Here is a 20,980-nt window from a genome sequence, read left to right as displayed (position 1 = left end):
TATTTTTAACAAAAAATGACATGGCTTCATTATTTAATGTTTTTTTTTCAAAATTTGATTAAAAAAATTCAAAAATGATACAACTCAATAAATATCCATTAATTTTTTGATCAAATAATTAAATTATGCAAATCTTTTTGGGGCGCAAAATACGGTAACTCAACCTACATGAAGATTAGTTATAAAAACTAGCAAATTCTCAACTTAAATTAAGATTAGTTATAAAACTAACAAATGCTCAACATACATGATGATCAGTTATAAAAATTAACAAATTATCTATGATAATAACTCTTGTAGTCACAAACAAGTTTAATTCCCTCTTTACCCTGGTTTTGTTATCCGGAGACATGTTAACCTATCTGGAGAAAATAAATTTGAACACGTTGAAAATCAAGGTGAATAGTGGAAATTATTGTAATTATATAATAAGTCTTGACTAGAACAATCTACATTAGATCTTGCCTAGAACAATTCTCCAAAATTAAAGAATCACATTTACCAAAATACAAAAATAAATAAATAAATAAAAACAAAAGTACCAATAATAATTTAATCAAGCATTGACTTTGTTAATAATGAGTGCCAAGTTAAGATTTTTGGTAACATGGGTAGCATCTTTAATGATTGAAGAATTGAAGTCAGCAAGTCCAAGATCAATAGCAATGAAAACAACTCCATTACAGTCAACAACATTAATAGGTTTAAGAGCTTGGATAATAAAGATAATAAGGTAAGGAGTAACAACTTGGATAGTAAAGATAATAAGGGCATGAGTTAAGAAATAAGTGAGGTTTAAGGACATTATTGCATCATGGTTGTTGAAGTTATTAAGGATAGCTTTAAAGCACCTCATTTTATGGTCAACCCAAATGATTGCAACCTTGAGAACAATAGAATCAACGTTAATAACAAGGATTGTAAAATTGCAAACAACCATGTTTCAAGGATTGAGACGAGAAAGAAGGTGGTTAATCTTTCATCTCAATAATTGAGTTTGGAAGTAATTAATATTCTCAACAAAGGCTTGGGGTTTGTGGTTGCTCCAAAGAACATTCCAATTGAAAAAATCATTTGTAACATTGAGGATGGAATTCATGACCTCTCCTCTAAGGACAAAGAAGTATTAAGGCAGGAATGTTCACTCATAATGAGAAAAGCCAAACCCCCAAAGAGTAGTTTAAATAAGGATGAACAAATTACTCTCAAGTCCATTCGCAATAATGATAAGATTATGGTTCTTAAGGCAGATAAAGGAGGAGTGGCTATTGTTTTGGATAAGAATGTTTACATTCTTAAAATGAATGAGAATCTTAGTTGTGGTAGTTATAGGAAACTTAACAAAAACCCATTGCCCAAGGTTATAAAAGAGGTCAAGAAGGAAATTTTGGAGTCCAGTCTGGATGAGAAATTAAAGAAGAGGTTAATTCCTTCCTATGAGGTTATCCCTAGAATTTATGGGTTGCCAAAAATCCACAAGGAAGGTGTCCCTCTTAGACCAATAGTTAATACTATTGGATCCCCCACCTATGAATTAGCTAATCATTTTGCCAAGGTCCCTAAACCTCTCGTTGGAAACATAGATTCTTCTATTAAAGACTCCAATGATTTTGTAAAACCTATTAAGAATGAGAGGGTTGATCAAGATGATATTCTTGGGAGTTTTGACAAAGTGTCATTATTTACCAAAATTCCCTTGGATGAGGTTGTCAATGTTATAAGAGAGGTCACTGATATGGAAATAGCTAGACTTGCAAAGATTTGTTTGCATTCCACTTTTTTCAGTTTCCATGGAAGTTATTATGAGCAGATACCTAGAGTCACAATGGGATCACCTCTCTCACCAGTTGTCGCTAACTTATACATGGAGTACTTTGAGAAGAAATCCCTTGAATGTTACCCTTTAAAACCAGCATGGTGGAAGCGATTTGTTGATGACACCAATTGTTTCTAGGAAAATTAGTGTCACTATTTGATCTGTTAGTCCCACTAAGACAAGTAGCTATCTTAGAAACAAATAATTCAAAACAACTTGTGTTTTCCTTTATGGACGATAGATAAGAGAGAAGCAGAGAGCACCAACCTCAGTCTTTCACTTGTCTCCTTGCTTTTTTCCTCTCTCCTTTGATAGAGCTTAACCACTCCTTTCTCACTTGTCCCGCTTCAAAGAACACCTATAGAGGAAAAGCATCAAAATACCATCAACGCATAGAGATCTATAATGCCATAAACAATGTAGAATCAGAAGTACATTAACCATACAATTGCATTCACAAATACAAGATTTACAAGTACACAAGTATACGGAGGAAAACTCAAATAGCTTTATTGATAGTAGAAGTAGAAGAGGGGATTACAACCCAGTTTTCTGATCTAGCTTCATCCTCCCAGCATGAAAGCCCTCTTCACCTCATGAAAAGCAAGATCGCCCAACAATACAATGTCTCAAAGAGAAACCAACAGCACTTCCTTACAAATTACAAAATTCCAAACCTCTAGATCTCTAGGATGAGGGATCCATTTATAGTTATTTGCAGAGGGGTGAGTCAGCTTCTAGGTTTTTGGTTAGTGCCATTTCACTGATAGTTCTTGGTTCCACTTGGAGATTTCATGATCTCTTACTCATCCCTGGGCGAATTCAGAAAGGCAACTATCATATGAGCAGTTTCTAGAAGATTCTCTGAGTTTCCACCTAGCAAACTACCTCTACCATTTGTCTACTATCACTCATCGCACCCTACAGAAGGGATTTTTAGTATGCATTGCACCCCCCGTGTGTAATAGGTGATATGCATCACACCCTCAGCATGGAGCAATCTGTATGGTCCAGTTTTGACCAGTTCTGAGTAGTGTTTTAGGGAGAACCTCTGGGAAATTATGTAATCAGTTGAACATGATCTTTTAGGGTGTGAAAAAAAACTTTTAAGGGTTTGAGAGCCCTTGGTTTATCAACATATGTGATTGGGGTTGCAATGCCCAAATATGTCTATAACGGTTGACCCCTAAAGCATGAGGTTGTAAATCTTCTAATGTCGGGTGAAATGCTTTATCATGAGGATCCGAGGTTTTTCGAACTGGAAGGTGACCTGTATAAAATACAATACAATACATTATCTTCATATTACTTTCATGATCTAGCTGCAGTGGGCATTCCCATGCTCAGCTTTATAAATTCATTTTCATGTACATAGGGCAGACAACCGCCTGTGTGGCAGACTGATGATTCTGGTAGAGCCATCATCCCTTAGCTTGGCTGATCATCTGTGTAGCTATGGAGTACATTTGATTTCTTTATTTTCCTGAATATATTACAGCCCGGATGGATGAAACTAGATCTGGGGTCTTCAAACTCATTCAACCTTTGCCTGATGTACAAGTCGATCCATGTGAAAAGATGTCCTAAAGTCGAACATGGAAAGACATCACCTGATTACCAGCCAATGATGTAAGCTATTAACAGGCGCAAGAGGAATCATCGATAATGATAATGACCCTCAAGGTACTACAGTACAATTCACCTGGTGTGAATATAGGATCTGATGTCGAATACCATGCAAAATATTTCAGTCGAAGGCCATTGATGTAAACCTGTCGCCGGAAGTGGGAAACTTGCCGTTGAGGCATGCAAGCTTCAAATTACTGAAAGGGTTGTTCCTAAGTCAACTTCTTGGATAATGAGCCAATGTCGACAGGAAGTGACCCGTCGTAGGAGGGCATTAATGAATCCCACATCTACAACACAAAATGAAGCAAATGATTTTCTGGAGGTGAAAACGATCTGATGATACAGGGTTCAGGAGTGGCAGTCATGAAAAATGGAGCGTGAAGGTATTGCAGTGAATGAGGTGTTAGCTGGGTTGGTGAATTCTCTGAGTGACTTCTCTTGAACATATCAGCGACACTGTGATGGATCGGTAGCGTTAACCCCATGGATGGTACGGAGGACCAATGGTGATGGTGAATGGAATAACCCAACCCGACTCAATCATGGTGATGGAGTGAGAGTGTCATGCTCAAGAGCGACCTGCCACCAATGAAGTTCTTCAAGTTTTCTTCCTTTTTTCCCCAGTCATCGCTGACTAGTACCTCTTTATTTTTGTCAAGCTTGAGGAGGATAACATATGCTTGTTCTATAAGTTTCCCTTCGGGAAAACCTTGTCGCTATGTTTTAGCGAGCCTAGCGACAGTGAAACTTGCTCTTGTCTGGATGGACAAGTTTGTCGCTATTGTTTCAACGAGTTTAACGACAAAGATAACTTGGTCCTTTTCATGTTTAGCGAGTTTGAAAACGGACGAAAAGGAAACTCCAGCAATTACTTTTCGTATCATAATCCCTTGAGTCTGAAAAAGATTAAAATAATACAAAAGGGATGACTTTTCCGATCACTTTAGCAAGCCGAAAAAGACAAGCGCTCGATCTTTTTGTGGGATAATCCCTCAGGTCCAAAAAGATTAAAATACAGGAGGGATGGCACTTCCAATCACTTTAGCGAGCTAGAGAGGCCAATTGCTCGACAATCTTTTCATATTTAGCGAGTCCGAAAAGAGTTTAAAGTAGACTCGTTATTTCCAAACACTTTAACGAGTTGGAATGCTCGACAATATTTTCATATTTAACGAGTCTGAAAAGGGTTTAAAGGAAACTCGGTTTTTGAGGAACGAGTGATGTTTTCGGGTAGAAACTTGTTCCAGGTAAGTTTGGAACTTCTCAAAACATGGCAGTGTGAAGAGGGTGGCTAACAGAATCACTCGTCGCAGTTGTTCCTCAAAAGGGTAAACAATCAAGTGGAAGCGTATGATTGGCCAAACGGATGGAGGTGATGGAAAGAACACAACCAAGGTTCGAAAGGCAGATAGAATGGAAATCACAAAGGTTATTTACTGAGGGAGGATTCATTTTTTAATGAGTTTGAATCGGAAGAAACTATGCTCAGCTTTGGTTTCATGTTTACACAAGCTTAAAACGAAAAACTATGCTTGTTATAAGTTCGCATGCCTCCAGCATAATGATGCAAATCGAGGTGCATGCCCCCCAAGTTTCATTTCATTCAACACGGTGGTTGGAATGAAGGTTTACCTTCGAGATCTTTGAAAGACTCGACTTGGATTTTACAAGATCGTAATCAAAGACTTGATTTGGAAAGGGAATTGTTTCATTTTTTAATGAGGTTGACACAGTAAAAGAACTATCCTCATAACCCTTATTTCATTTTAAGGTCAAAATAAGATAAGAACCGTCCTCGGTGACCCATAGTATCAAACTGGTCAGAGTTCTTCTTAATCTTTGATGATGTAGAAGATATCATATGACAGGTTTCCACTGTGGCCACAGCCGCCACATTACTTAGAGGTGGGAGGGAAAAAGTACCCATTAAGGAAGGGTCTCTTAGGAGACCTACTCCAACATTTTGAAGCGATTGAGAACTTCCATGGATCAATGGAATGCTTCCAGTAGCTTGTGAACTGTTGGGGAAAAAGGTTAGTTGGTCAATGATTGTAATTCCACCTTGGAAGGGAAATGCAATATTTCTAAAATATGTTGACACAATAGTAGCCATAGCATAAATCCAAGGCCTTCCTAGTAGGATATTGTAATCGAGGTTTCCATTAATAACTTCGACCTCAATTTCTACAGTCTTGACCCCCAGTTCAACTTGCAAGTTAATTAATTTCCCATACGGTGTGTATGTTCTTCCATCAAACGTTTTTAATGTCGTCGATGATCATGACAAGGGTGGTGAACCTAAAGTTTTCCAGCAGCTCATTGACATTATATAGGTAGATGCGCCCTCATCAATTATCATTCGATGAACAATTTTGTTGAGGGTTTTTACCTGTATAAGGAAAGCGAGTTGGGAAGGTAAATGAGGTTCATATCCTTTGTGGTTAAAGGCCACAAGATTAGAATTTGTTGGGTCAATCCCACCTATTGCTGATAATAAAGCTTGCTTTTGGGAGGGGCAATTTTGCAGTACTTCAAGTGTCGACATAGCGGATGGCGATTGGGCCAGATCCTCTACTATATTATAATTCTATGTTGCTCGAGCACGAGGATTAAATGTCGATTTATGTACTACTCCCTTTGGCGGCTTTATTGTTAGTTTAGGAATGATAAGTGGCACAACTTCTGATGAAGTTGTTGTCGAACTACTAGGTTGATCAGTAGCCTTGTTGTTGCTCAACATCTGTAGATTTCCGTAATATTTGTTCCTTATCGATATCAAGGCATCATTTTGCTGCTTCGATACGGATAACATAATCACTTGGGGTGGGGAAGCATTATCGATAGCAACCAGATTGGTTTCTGGGTTTGGAAATGGATCAGTCAACACTGCTGAGGTGCTTGAAGATTTTAAAAATTTATTGACCTCAGCTCAATGCGGATAATCTTTTGTCCAATGTTATTCATTACATATGAAACATGGTTGACCTGGTTTCTTTTTCCCATTAGGGTTTTCATAAGATTTTTCAGGAGGTGAATCTTCCCATTTCTTCTTTTTGTTTTTCCCTTTCTTCTTGCCCCTTGTTTGCTTCGGTTCTTTGCCTTTGTCGGATGACACAACATTAACCTCCGAGGCAAGAAGTTTGTCATTTTCTTTTTTCCTGGAAACTTCAAGGGCTTTACCAGTTTGAACCTTTGCGGTTTGTGTACTTGAGGTGCCAATCACGCCATCGCCAGCATGAGAGTCCCTGTTTGATTTAGTAGGGGGAGGAATGGAAAATTCCGGTCTAGGAGCGTCAGGAATTTTGTCATAGAGCATGCTAGACTAAGTATAAATCAAGTCCAGATATTATGCATGAGCAATGACTTTCTCTTCAGTGACAACTCCCCCTTTCGCCACATCTTCTGTAATAGAAGGTAATAATGACTTAATAAACCACTCAGCTAGAAGTTGGTCAGGAACATAGGTCTTTACCATTCGATGACGTCATCACCACTCATGAATATGATTAGATATGTGAGTGGTTGTTGTCTGCTTAAAATTGGTAAGGAGTTCTGTTCCTTTCTCATACCTTATGGGTAATTGAAAGTGGGTTAAAAAGGTAGTAGCAAGGGCACTAAAGCTATCAAATGATTCTCTAGGCAATTTGATGTACCATTTCGTTGGTGGACCAGTTAACGTTCACTGAAAAAGGCAAAGCCTAATTGAATCATCATTGAGGGTGTTGGATGAACACCAAAAATGAAAGGTCATTACGTGATTCGATGGATCTTCACCTGGATTTCCATTGAATTTAGGAATATCTGACAGAAGTTAATGAGGAATCGTCGGCCACCAAGGTGTGTAGGCAATTAGATCATTGGTTAACCAGTTCAAATCTCGTAATTCTAGAGTTGCTACGAAGGGAAATTATTGATTCAGGTTTGGCAAAGTGTACTCAGGATAAGATGGGATCACCTGAGAAGTGGGTCTTTGCATACCAGCATAATGTATCTGATGATGATAACTTTGATAAGGTTGATGGACATAACCAGTATAGAACGGTTGTTGATAACCGTTTTGACAATGTGGTTGTCCATTACCTAAAGCACCTTGTTGCTCAAGTCCTCGGTAAACTTGCTGGAATTGTGGTTGTTGTAATTGTACCAGCCATGGTTGTTGAACCATTTGTTGTTGCCCAATACTGGATGATTGACCAAGATGCGTAGTCATAACACCTGTTTGAGCCTGAGTCGTTCCGGTTAAGGAAGCACTAATCTGATATTGTGGCGGAGCCATAGAGACAAGAGGTTGTTGCACTGCAACCTGAGCAATTTGAGGTTGACATACAATAGGTTGTGCTTGTACTTGCAACACAGTCACATTAGCAGGTGTAGTGGTAATATTCGACACAGGTAGGGTTGGTTGCATTGAATATACAACCCTTGGTTGTTGAGGCAGTACTGGTATCCAACCACTGGATGTAATTCCATTTTGACTCGAATTTTTTTGTGATCTCTAATACGGTTGTTCTCCAGGAGGGAACAATGAAAAAGCATACTACCCCCCGTATGGCGGAAATCCAGTGCTCAAAGGATAGATGGGTCTTTGAAGACTGGGCTACCCAAATTGAAACTGGTATGCAGGATCAATTTGTTGAGCTTCAACATAAGAAATGCCAGATAGGGTCCCGAAAGAACTAATGGGAACAGACCATGTCGTCGAAACAGTCCCTTGTTGGACTCCATCTAGTGATTGATAACTAGTTGGGACGGATGGTATACTGGCAAACATCGTAGGAGTGGTAGCAGGAGGTTCTACTGCAACTGTATCAGATGACACAGTCCTAAATGTTGATGGTTTTTCAGACATATTCAGTCTATCCAAAATATTTCCTAGTGAATCGACAGGAACTTGCGATGAAGGATGATTGAAAGAACTAACTTCAGGAATAGAAGGGTATAAGTAGATCCCAGCTCCAAAGTACTGGATGGAAGATCCTCTACAACTTCTTCTATAGCAATCAGTCCAGGTGGAAGAGGTAGACCATCAGGTCTGTAAAATATTTATGGGGCCAAAGAAAGTATAGTTTCTGTAGAGACAGATATAGGAGGGGTGACACCTTTTGAATTCTGGAACTCAACTCCCAGATGTTTAGGTGAGTAAACTTCAGTTTCTAGACCAGCTCTAGATGGAGTTGTTTCAGGTATTGAGGTGTCTACCGTTACACTAGGATCAATTCTAATGTCCTCTTGTAACTGCGGAACTTCTTCTGTAAAGGCAGATGTACCGGAAATAATTGGAGTAACTGGAGTCTCTATTGATGTTGAAACGCAAGTTTCAAATAAACCAGGAGATTTCGACCCAGTTAAACGAGACCATTTCGCCCAGAATGGTTTTTCTTCCAGATTCAAAGACGATTGACTCATTAGCCTCCGCGAACGACGGGGTTTTGATTAATTTTCTTCCACGATTTCGGATTACTTGATCAACTCAAAATTAAAAGGGGAAAATGTTATTCCGAATTAAATGAATTTTATGACGCTTTGACACAACTTGCTTTTTCAATTTTTAAGAGTCGAGAAAAAGCTAAAGGTGACTCTAGTCACCTTCGATTTTTAATGAGCCTGAAGTGACAAGTGCTTATATGGACCTTTTCTTTTAAGGAGTCGAAAAGGAACGAAAGTGACTACTCTAGAAATCTAGACAGAGGGATTACCAAACCAATCGCAAAACTGTAATATACACCTCTGTGGTAAATTAAATAGAAATTACCGGGGAATTTACATATGGTAGTCAATCTTCCTGAATGTTGTGTTCAGTGCATTGCGATCGATAGGGCGGCAGACACAACTTTCTAAGGATAAAGGATATCAGCCTATTATGGTCTCCCAATATATACTCGATGGTACGTGGGAGCACAATTCCATACTGGAACTTGTCGTATCAAAGAGGAGGAATCACCCAACCTACAATGAAAATGATAGTTACCAGGCTTTACGACGCCGGAATATGTCTCTAGCCTAGACTTCTAGATGTTGTGCGTTAGGTTCCAAAGCGTTTTTATGTTCATAGAGGTTTATTTTATAGTTGACCTTTCTTCAGAATTTTGCCTTTCAAGGTTCACCGCATGATGTAGATGTAAAATTCCTAAATATGCAATCTAAAATGATAAACAGTCATTTGTTGTCTTTTAGCAATGAAAATCCTAACTACTAAGGAAAGAAGAGTACAATTCTTTCAACAGAGAGTAGAGAGCACACACTAAATGCACTTTTCCTAAATCAACTTCCACATGCAGTCTAAATGCAAATGCACATGCATGTATTTGTTTTTCCATTTCCTTAATGTGAGAATTCCAAAAAGAAAACTAAGTACAGATCTAAACTACTTTTCTTCAAAGCGACACTTTAGTAATTTCTTTTCAAAACGAAAGGAAGACTAAGACGACACTTTCAATTTCGAATGGGAAACTTCTTTTGACACTTCAAATACTGACAATTCAAATCAAATACAATGGCAAAAGTATAATCGACTGTCTAAAAGAGGAAGACTTTATGACACTCTTTTTCTTGACTCAAAATGATAGTTGCGACACTTTTGAATCAAAAGACGACAGTTCGATTAAGCTACTATTTGCAAAGGAGGACTGTAAATGATGAAAAATACATAAAAAAAAAAAAAAAACATTCACAATTCCTTATCAATGGAGGCTGAATAATGTGAAGGAAGAAGGTTTCAACAATGATATACTAATCATAGGCTGCAAAACTACTGAATAGAGCTGAAAACAATGAAGAAAAAACCAAATTCCAGAGAGGGAAACAGTCTCATTCAATCATCACACCTGTCCTTAAGGGAAATAGGGATGCATCTCACCTGCAGCACATGGGAGGTGCGATGCATCCAGACTGCCAATGAGAGACAGTGCGATGGTCCAGAGAATGAAACTGAGCTTGGTTTTTGCTCAAAATTTGCAGCTAAGTTTAGTTATTTCAGTCAAGCTATGATAGATAGTAAACACAAAGTATAGGGGTATGATCTTATGAGGTTATTGGGCTACCACTAGGGCACTTAGGACATTTGCAAGTCAGATTTTTAGTTCATAAACCAACCCGGAGATTGACTGAATTAGCGTTGATCTACTTTTCACTTGCATAGCAAGTGCAGTTCGAAGGCTAGCTAACTTAACTTCAGGATCCATCTGTATTTTATAAAGAAAACAACAGTAACAAACAAACAAACTATTCACTCCCCAGCAGAGTCGCCATTTTGTTTCCAGGAAAACTAGTGTTGCTATTTGATCTACTAGTCCCACTAAGACGGGTAGCTATCTTAGAAACAAACAATTCAAAGCAACTTGTGTTTTCCTTTATGGACAATAGATAAGAGAGAAGCAAAGAGCACCAACCTCAGTCTTTCGCTTGGCTCCTTGCTTGTTTCCTCTCTCCTTTGATAGAGCTTCGCCACTCCTTTCTCAATTGTCCCGCTTCAAAGAACACCTGTAGAGGCAAAGTAGCAAAATACCATCAAAGCATAGAGATCTATAATGCCATAAATAATGTAGAATCAGAAGCACATTAACCATACAATTGCATTCACAAATACAAGATTTACAAGTACAAAAGTATATGGAGGAAAACTCAAATAGCTTTATTGATAGAAGAAGTAGAAGAGGGGATTACAACCCAGCTGTCTGATCCAGTTTCATCCTCCCAGCATAAAAGACCTCTTCACCTCATGAAAATCAAGATCACCCAACAATACAATGTCTCAAAGAGAAACCAACAACACTTCCTTACAAATTACAAAATTCTAGCCTCTAGATCTCTAGGATGAGGGATCCATTTATAGATATTTGCAGACGGGTGAGTCAGCTTCTAGGTTTTTGATTAGTGTCATTTCACTAATAGTTCTTGGTTCCACTTGGAGATTTCATGATCTCTTAATCATCCCTAGGCGAATTCAGAGAGGCAAGTGTCATATGAGCAGTTTCTAGAAGATTCTCTGAGTTTCCACCTAGCAAATTGCCTCTGCCATTTGTCTACTCTCGCTCACCGCACCCTACAGAAGGGCTTTTCAGTATGCAGCATGGAGCAGTCTGTATGGTCTAGTTTTGACCAGTTCTGAGTAGTTTTTCAGGGAGAACTTCTGGGAAATGATGTAATCAGTTGACCATGATCTTTTAGGGTGTGAGAGAACACTTTTAGGGGTTTGAGAGCCCTTGGTTTATCGACATATGTGATTGGGGTTGCAGTGCCCAAATATGTCTATAAAACCAATGTAAAATGGACTCATGGTAGGGAAAATATTGATAATTTTTTTAATAGCCTTAACTCTATCTCGTCTAAAATTATGTTTACTATTGCAGTAGAAGAAAATAGAAGCATTCCAGTTTTAGATGTTCTTGTTATCATAAAGGAATATGGTACTTTGGGACATCAGGTGTTACACAGTAATTTGTCACCATCCCTGTTACTCCTCTTGTCGTACCTTGGAGGACTCATTCCGGGAGTTATAAGAAGTGACAAAGTCTAAAAACACTTGCATTATGTTCCCCTGAGTATGTACTTCATGTTCCCTGAAGACACCCTCTACAGATTATCCCTGAAAAGTGCTCTTTTTCCATTGGCGCAGGTCCACAGTATCTTACCAGCGCCAATCATGGAGATCCTCAAAAGAGGGCGCGACCATTGGCGCTCTGTCTTAGAGCAGCAGTCGCACCAACCAAGTTTGGTCATGCTTTTTGCCTTAACGCACGTCCGACTGTTGTTTCCTTCATTACATGGAGCTTTTTGAGGATAAAAAATCAGTCTTATGTCGATCTCTATCCTATCTCCATCTTTAATGGCTTTTGGGGATAATGTTAATCCACAGTAGGTGTCCCGGTTCATCGTATCCTCCTCCCTTCTTCATCTATATAAGCTTGTCCTTATGCATTTGACAAGCTAGTGATAGTGGTTAGTCATGGAGTGCTAGATGTTGAGTTCTTGAGTTCTTGGAGGAATGCTAGCGAGTGCTAGAGAGGTTATGCTGCGGGAGAGGAGATGCATTGCAAGACACATATAGTTACTCACCCAGCCAGGAGAGGTTCAACGTCAGAACCATGGTTGTAACTTTTCCTGTTTATTATTAATTAATGAGCGACTGCTATTATAGTTCCAATCTCATTGTCTATTATGGTGATGTGTTGATTTATTCCCTTTCTGACTGAAATATAGTTGTGCCTTGGTAGATTTTATGTTGGTATCTGTCTCTCCCTTTGCATGTGCAGGTGTTCGTCTATGATCTGCTGGAGCGAGGGGGCGGGAATATCAACTCTGCTTCAATCATAGCATTGGATTCCAGGTTGGTCTTCTTAATTCACCTTTGATGCATAACTAGGAACTTGCGTAGCAGCGTGGTTTGATTGTGGCTAGTTCTATTTTAGGCTAGTGGGATCGCCTCTGTCCGCAGAGGGGATTTACCTCACCAACAATTTGGCGACTCCACTGGGGAAAAGCTATTTGGAATTTGTCTTGCATGTCAATTTTCTTCTGCTTGCTTGAGTGAATGAGCTTCCTGAGTCAGTTTTGAGTTTATTCTTTACTGTTTGACCCATCTGAGCACTGTCAACCCAACCTGAGGTCGTATCATTTATTTCTCTAGCCGGCAAGCTTAATTGGCGCGGTTATTACTCTGACAATCGCGCCAGTTGGCGCATGTTGCTCAAAAGCAACTCGCGCAAATCCTGTGGTAGCGCAAGTTGCAGGCTGACAGTCACGCCAGCCCTGTAAATTTTGCCTGTGTGTGGGTGGAAAGCTCTTTCAGTCTCTTTTTATATCTCTTACAGCCCCTGGAAGTGTGTTGAACCTCTGATTGACTGGTCTTAGCCTTTATCCTTCAGCTGTTTGCTTATTTCTATTGATTTTCGTCTCAGCCCTAGGACATCTAGTGACTTTGCATGTCTAGCCTTCTGTGGGAAGTTTTGATCTCTTGATTATCCAGTCAACTTGTTGGTTGTGTTCTACACCTATCCAGTGATTTGTTAAAGCTTGATCTTCTATACTCTGAGTGATTCACTTCTAGCCTCTTTGGATTTCACTTGACTTCATTCGAACTTAGATTACATGGTTTAGTGAAAGTCTTTGTGTTTTTCCTTGCTTGCATAGTTCATTTTGGTGTTTCAGAATTGGTTCTATTTCATTGAGTGAACTTGGATTGTGCATATCTCTTAAAATTTGTTTAAATGCATCATGCCATCTTAAAGGAAAGAAAAACAAAAAATCTTTTGCATCATATTAGTTAGCATTTGTTGTTATTTGTTGCTATTAAAAAGAAAAAGAAAAAAATTCATTTCTTGTTATTAGCTGCATTAGGATCTTTGTTGTTGGTTGAGTGATCATTTCGTTTGTAAAGATCTCAACCCTCCTGTAGATAGAATTCATCGAATCAAATGATATAATTTTGGCATATAGTTTGCATTTAAGAAGTTTTTTAGATATCACATACGGTAGGACCAAAAACTGAAACATAATCGAAGATAAACTTTAAAATAAACTCAATGAACATAACAACGCATTGGAACATAACGCAAATACTCTAGAGGTCTAGGTTAGAGACGTGTTCCGGCGTCTTTAAACCTGGTAGTTTATCGTCGAGTGGTTGGGTGATTCCTCCACGGTGAAACGATAGGTGCCAATACGGACTGTGCTCCCACGTACCGTCGTGTATATATTGGGAGACCCCTATAGGAATAAAGCCTTTATCCATAGGAAGCCGTGTCAGCCGCCCTACGATTCGCAATGCAGTGAACACAGCATTCACGAAGATCGACCACCCGTACCCTAAAAAGTATTCTGTGGTTTTGCGAAAAGTTTGGCACACCCTCTACCTAGAATTCCAGAGCAATCACTTTTGATCCTTTTCGGACTCCTTAAATGAAAAGGTGCCTGTGAGCGTTTTGTCACTTCATGCTCATTAAATATTCGAAGGAGACTAGAGTCATCTTTTATCCTTTTCTCGACTCTTAAAAAATGAAAAGGTTAAGTTCAATGTCTTAAAATTTATTGGCCACGATAACATCTACCCAATTATATTTTGTTTGCGTTATCTTGAGTAGGATTATTTCTCGTTCAATGGAAGCCTTCCCGGCGCCCACCGGCCAAGGTGTTCCTCCTGATGGGAACCCTCGTCCATTTCCTTCTGTTGGAAATGTCGGCGTTCAGTATATCGCAACATTGTCTTTGCCTGGGTTGACTATTGGTTTACCCGTATGGTTGTTTTCAAACTCGGTGGTTTCAAGTGTGATGACTCCTGTTCCGCCACCACCTCCTCCACTCGAACAACACCATGTTGATTCTAAGGTGGACCCCTTCCCTTCTTCGCCCATTGCTGCGTCCTCATCTTCTACTTCGCCTGGTGAAACCTTGGATTTCAGTAGCCAGGTGGCTAAGAAGAAGAAGAAGAAGACCAAAAAGAAGAAGTCTCCTAAGGGAAAGGTCACATCTACCACGAAAATATCTGAAGTGGAACCACCTTCTGCTCCTCCGCGAAAGGCTAAGTCTCCTTATCGATTATGCAAGGAGGACCATTTTCTTTCTGATTGTCCTGGTATTCCCAGGATCCTAGATATATGGTCCCGTGACCCGACTCACCCCTTGTCGTCGCAAATCGACGATACCTTGTCAGTTGGTAAGAGAAAAGGGAAGGTTCGTTTCCCTTGTCGACTTTGTGAAGGTAATCATCTCCTTCGCCTTTGTCCACTTATGGATGAAGCCTCCCGTCTTTTGGAAAGTATGTCAGCTCCCTTACCCCAACTACCCGCTGGATATCAGTGTCTTTTTGCAACTGTAGATCATCTCTCCACTAACCAAGTGATCAAGCATGATTCCTCTTTGGTCCAGCCTTCTCTTCCTGAACCTAGCTGTGCTCTGCCTGTTCCAGACCAGTCCCTGGTCGGAACGAGTGTTGATTTACATTCATCATCTACGCACCACTCTATCATCAAAGATGAACCACCTGAGTCCAAACCAAATGAAAGTCCACAGTTCCAGATTACAGTTGACCCGGTCTTTCAAAAGGTCCAGATTACAAGTGACCCGGTTTTGCCTACAGAAGTTCCATCCTTAGATGATCTTACACCTGAATCTAAACCAGACAAAAGTCAAAAGGTCCAGCTTACAAGTGACCCGGTTTTGCCTTCAGAAGTTCCAGCTTTAGATAATCTTACATCTGAATCCAAACCAGATAAAAGTCAAAAGGTCTAGCTTACAAGTGACCCGGTTTTGCCTTCAGAAGTTACCCCCTCAGATGATGTTATCACTGCAAAGAATGAAGATCCCACCGTCCAAATTATGTTCATCAACATAGACTCTAATGATCAAGTGAGAATCCCTCTCATTCCTTCGCACCAGGAAGAAAGTCCATCAGAATCATATCCGGCTGTCTATCCAGTCCCACCTCCAAGCAACCTAGTTGTTTCCTTCAATTGGGATCAACTAGTCAATCCTCGGTTACCAGCCTCCATACCATTTCGAATTATAGTCCAAGTCTACCGCATGGTTATGGCCGGTACAATTATTGATGAGGGATCTCCTGTGAGTATCCTTTCTTCAACAGCTTGGGAAGCACTTGGTTCCCCACTGCTTCTACCTGAGATGAGAAACCTTACAGGTTTCTATCGAGAAACTACTCGACCTTTAGGAATTCTTCCCAATGTACCTATCACATTAGAAGGGAAGACTATTCAAATGGGCGTCATGGTAGTCCAAGGTTCGTTAGATTACAATTTACTCCTTGGACGAGACTATATTTATCGCATACGTGCAATTGTGTCCTCACTCTTCAGAGTGATGTGTTTTCCGCATGAAGGAATGACGATCAAGGTCGTAGACCAACTTTCATTCCCCGGTTCACACTTCACATATAGTCATCTACCATTCCTAAATGGTCTTATTTCCACAGGAAATGCCCCAGCATCCACCCCGTCATTCTGATGACGGCAGCTGACCCAGGTGCGTGACTGAGGCCCGGGGGGGCATCCATCCCCCTTCAAAATCGAGTCTTTTCCAAGTAAACCTTCATTCCATCCACTCCGTGAATGCCATGAAGCTTGGGGGGCATGTACCTCAATTTTGCATTCATGCTGGGGGCATGCAACAAAAAATTTAACAAGCAAAGTTCTCCATGGTTCAAGCTTGTGTAAAAATGAACCCATACCTGATTTACATCCCGTGATTGCCTTTTATCTGCTAAATTCTGCTAGATGAGCCTCGATTGTTTCATTCCATCGCCACCATCTCTTTGGCCGATCATATGCTTTCACTTGGTTGTTTCTCCTTTCCTGAGGAACCGCATCGATGAGTGGTTTTATTAGCCAGCCTCTTAACCTTTACATGTTTCGAGCAAGTTCCACCATTACCGGAACCAGTTGCTACCCTTTATACCACTCGTTCCTTCAGGACGAGTCACCTTTACGCTCTTTTCTGACTCGTAAAATATGAAAATATTGCCGAGTATTTTTCCTTTTTGACTCGTTAAAGAAAATAAAAATGGAGGTCTGCTTTTAGCTCTTTTCTGACCATTTAAAGAGGAATAGATTGCCGAGTCGCTCCTCTTGACTCGTTAAATGGTAATAAGGGGCGGTCGTTTTAAGTTCTTTTTGTCGACCGTTAAAACATAAAAAGATTACCGGGTTTTTGTCGTTCCAAACTCGTTAATGGTTACGAAACGACGTGGTTTTGACCGCTTTTTTACTTTTTCAGGTCGAAATCACTAATTATGAAAAGTACTCCTTGATCATAATGATCGGGCGGTTCTTTCGGGTATTATTTTATACTTTTTCGGGCCCGAGAGACACAACTTTACGAAAAAGGACATCCCTGGAGTTTCCTTTTCTGCTGTCTTTTCAAACTCTCTAAATATGAAAAGACGCCGAGTTCTTCCTTTGTCAGACTCGTTAAAACTTAATGACATCGGATTTTGTCACAACACAAGCATATGCTATCCCCATCAAGCTTGTTAAAAATAATTGGGGTACTCGCCAGAAATGGCGGGGGGAAAAGAAAATTTTTGAACCATAATTATTACCGTGACGGCAGTATGTCGCTCTTGAACATGGCACTTTTCTGCTTTCGTGTCCGGGGTCGGGATATCTCATCTCATATCTTTCACTTGTTTCCATGGACTTGGGTACCTTATTTGACCTCTCATCCGCTCATTGCCTCGTCATCATGACCTTTGATACATTGATGTCAAATACTGCCAATTCCATTAATGTGTCGCCGATATGTTCAAGAGAAGTTGACCTCTGCAAAGAAACAACCTCCCTCTGATAGTTCGCACAATCTTGATTCACAACATTATCTCTCTGTCTCGTGTCGATGATGTGGGAAATGTTATGGCCCACCTTCGATCAAGGTCACTTCCTGTCGACTTCAACTCATTATCCAGGAAGTTGATCTAGAGACTCCTTTCTGGTGCCTTGGAGCCTGCATGCCTCAATGGCAGGTTCTTCGTGTTCGACGTGAGGTTTTCATCATTGGCCTCCGATCGAATGATTCTACGGGCGTTCGACTTCAGATCATTAATTCACGCGCCGTAGATTGTACCTATAGTACCTTGAGGACCATTGTCATTATTGGTGGTACCTCTCGCGTCTGTTAACAGTTTCCACTATTGACTGGTAATCAAACGATGTTCATGCATGTTCGACTTCAGCTCATATATTCACATGCTTGAACTTGTACTCTTTTTCGGGTCGAGATGGAGCGCAAGACCCTGGATTGTGTCTGTTGTAATCCAGGCGTGATTCTTGATACTTGACTCATTCACTGGATGGATGCGACCATACCTAAGTCAATTCATTGATCCTAACCAGATGGCTGCGTCCATACGATGGATCTAGATTATTTATGTACTCTCTTATGGATGGCTACGACCATACCACGTACATCATGTAATTGAACTATCAGTCATGTCTCTTAACACAGATCCTCGGCGGCAGTAACTATATGTGTTCTTATGTGTTCTTGTGTGTTCTTGTAAAGCATTTCACCCCTCTCCACCTCTCGGACTTCATGCTTTAGGGGGCATCTGTTACACAGTAATTTGTCACCATCCCTGTTACTCCTCTTGTCGTACCTTGGAGGACTCATTCCGGGAGTTATAAGAAGTGACAAAGTCTAAAAACACTTGCATTATGTTCCCCTGAGTATGTACTTCATGTTCCCTGAAGACACCTTCTACAGATTATCCCTGAAAAGTTCTCTTTTTCCATTGGCGCAGGTCCACAGTATCTTACCAGCGCCAATCATGGAGATCCTCAAAAGAGGGCGCGACCATTGGCGCTCTGTCTTAGAGCAGCAGTCGCGCCAACCAAGTTTGGTCATGCTTTTTGCCTTAACGCACGTTCGACTGTTGTTTCCTTCATTACATGGAGCTTTTTGAGGATAAAAAATCAGTCTTATGTCGAGCTCTATCCTATCTCCATCTTTAATGGCTTTTGGGGATAATGTTAATCCACAGTAGGTGTCCCGGTTCATCGTATCCTCCTCCCTTCTTCATCTATATAAGCTTGTCCTTATGCATTTGACAAGCTAGTGATAGTGGTTAGTCATGGAGTGCTAGATGTTGAGTTCTTGAGTTCTTGGAGGAATGCTAGCGAGTGCTAGAGAGGTTATGCTACTGGAGAGGAGATGCATTGCAAGACACATATAGTTACTCGCCCAGCCAGGAGAGGTTCAACGTTAGAACCATGGTTGTAACTTTTCCTGTTTATTATTAATTAATGAGTGACTGCTATTATAGTTCCAATCTCATTGTCTATTATGGTGATGTGTTGATTTATTTCCTTTCTGACTGAAATATAGTTGTGCCTTGGTAGATTTTATGTTGGTATCTGTCTCTCCCTTTGCATGTGCAGGTGTTCGTCTATGATCTGCTGGAGCGAGGGGGCGGGAATATCAACTCTGCTTCAATCATAGCATTGGATTCCAGGTTGGTCTTCGTAATTCACCTTTGATGCATAACTAGGAACTTGCGTAGCAGCGTGGTTTGATTGTGGCTAGTTTTGTTTTAGGCTAGTGGGATCGCCTCTGTCCGCAGAGGGGATTTACCTCACCAACATCAGGTCTTTAGGAAGAAGACCCACATTGAAAGATATCTTCAATTTGGTGTCATTAAGACTCTTGATGTTAGGGCTCTTAGAATATCTGACTCTGAGCACCTTAACGAAGAGATTAGACACTTAACCTCTATATTTAAGAGTATAGGATATAAAGATAAGGATATTAAGAAATCTATAAGAAGGGTTGAAGGAAAGGTCCTCTCCAAAGGCCCTCAAGCTCATTGTGGTAAAGTGTTCATACCATTCATTAAAGGAGTTACAGATAAGATTACAAATATTTTGGGGAATAAGGACATATTCACTCAGTTTACAACATCAAGAACGATTAGGCAAAGAATGAGGTCTATCAAGGATAACATCGATCAACAGCAACTTAAGGGGGTTTATAAGATTGATTGTTCTTGTGGTAGGAGTTATATTGGAGAGATGGGATGCTCATTATCGAAGAGACTAAAAGAGCATGGAGCTGATATTAAGAATGAAAGATCACGCTCTTCAGTCATCGTAGAGCACTCCTTGAAGACCAAACATCATGTTTGTTTACAAAGTGCCAAGATTATCGCCAAGGAAGAACACTATCAAAAGAGAAAAATCAAAGAAGAACTTGAGATTATGAAGCATCCACATAATCTCAACAGGGATGGGCGAATGAAATTAGTGGAAATTGGCTTCCTCTAATCAGGCATATTTATTCTTCTTCTACTTCCCAAGGTATAGTATCCCAGGTATAATTTTCTATCCATTACCTCTTCTATGTTTTCTAAATCATATTGGATTTAATTGGCATTTTTAGTCCTTAGCTTTAGACTCTATTTATATTTTAGTTATTAAATATTTATTATGAATTATTGATTAACAAATTTATTAGTTAATTATTATTAATGATTATTTATGCATAATAATAATTATTATTAATGAGTGATTAAATAATTATTATTAATAGGTAAAATTAATAAATTTATTCATTTTCTTAATTTCTTAAATTAATATTAATTATTTATTTATTACTAACGTTTAATTAGTTATTAATAATTTATTAATTACCATTAATGATTTTTGTTATTAAGTAATTAATTAATTTATTATTATTATTATTATTAATGATTATTTATTTATAATAATTATTATTTATTTATTATATAATGAATAAATAATTAATTATTAATAAATAAAATTATTATTATTATTTATCTATTTATTATTAGTCATTTTTCATTTCTAATGCATTATCTAGGTTTAGATTTTATAATTTATAATTTTAGTCGACTCTTTTTAACAATAATTTTGTTCATTTAGTATTTATTCATCTTTCCTTTTGGTCGTTTGACTCTTCTTTCATTCATTCATTCATTGTCCTGAAGATGGATCCCCTTTGGGATTTGAAACATCGAAAAGATTCAAACTGTAATGTGGAGAATCCAAACCATCCTTCTCAAAAAAAAAGTACCAA

General features: G+C 39.3%; 1 protein-coding gene across 1 annotated transcript; it reads left to right on the top strand.

Annotated features, from left to right (window-relative positions):
* The first annotated feature begins 1,150 nt into the window (after positions 1 to 1,150).
* Positions 1,151 to 1,954, top strand: LOC149253159 (uncharacterized). The gene has a single exon (XM_089454393.1). The coding sequence runs from the start codon at positions 1,151 to 1,153 to the stop codon at positions 1,952 to 1,954; it is 804 nt and encodes a 267-aa protein (XP_089310519.1).
* Positions 1,955 to 20,980: the final 19,026 nt, after the last annotated feature.

Source organism: Pinus tabuliformis, chromosome 7, assembly GCF_031772625.1.
Source record: "Pinus tabuliformis cultivar Carrire ecotype Pingquan chromosome 7, CPIR1, whole genome shotgun sequence".
In the NCBI taxonomy this organism is placed as follows: domain Eukaryota; kingdom Viridiplantae; phylum Streptophyta; class Pinopsida; order Pinales; family Pinaceae; genus Pinus; species Pinus tabuliformis.
This window is presented reverse-complemented; position numbering and strand designations above follow the sequence as displayed.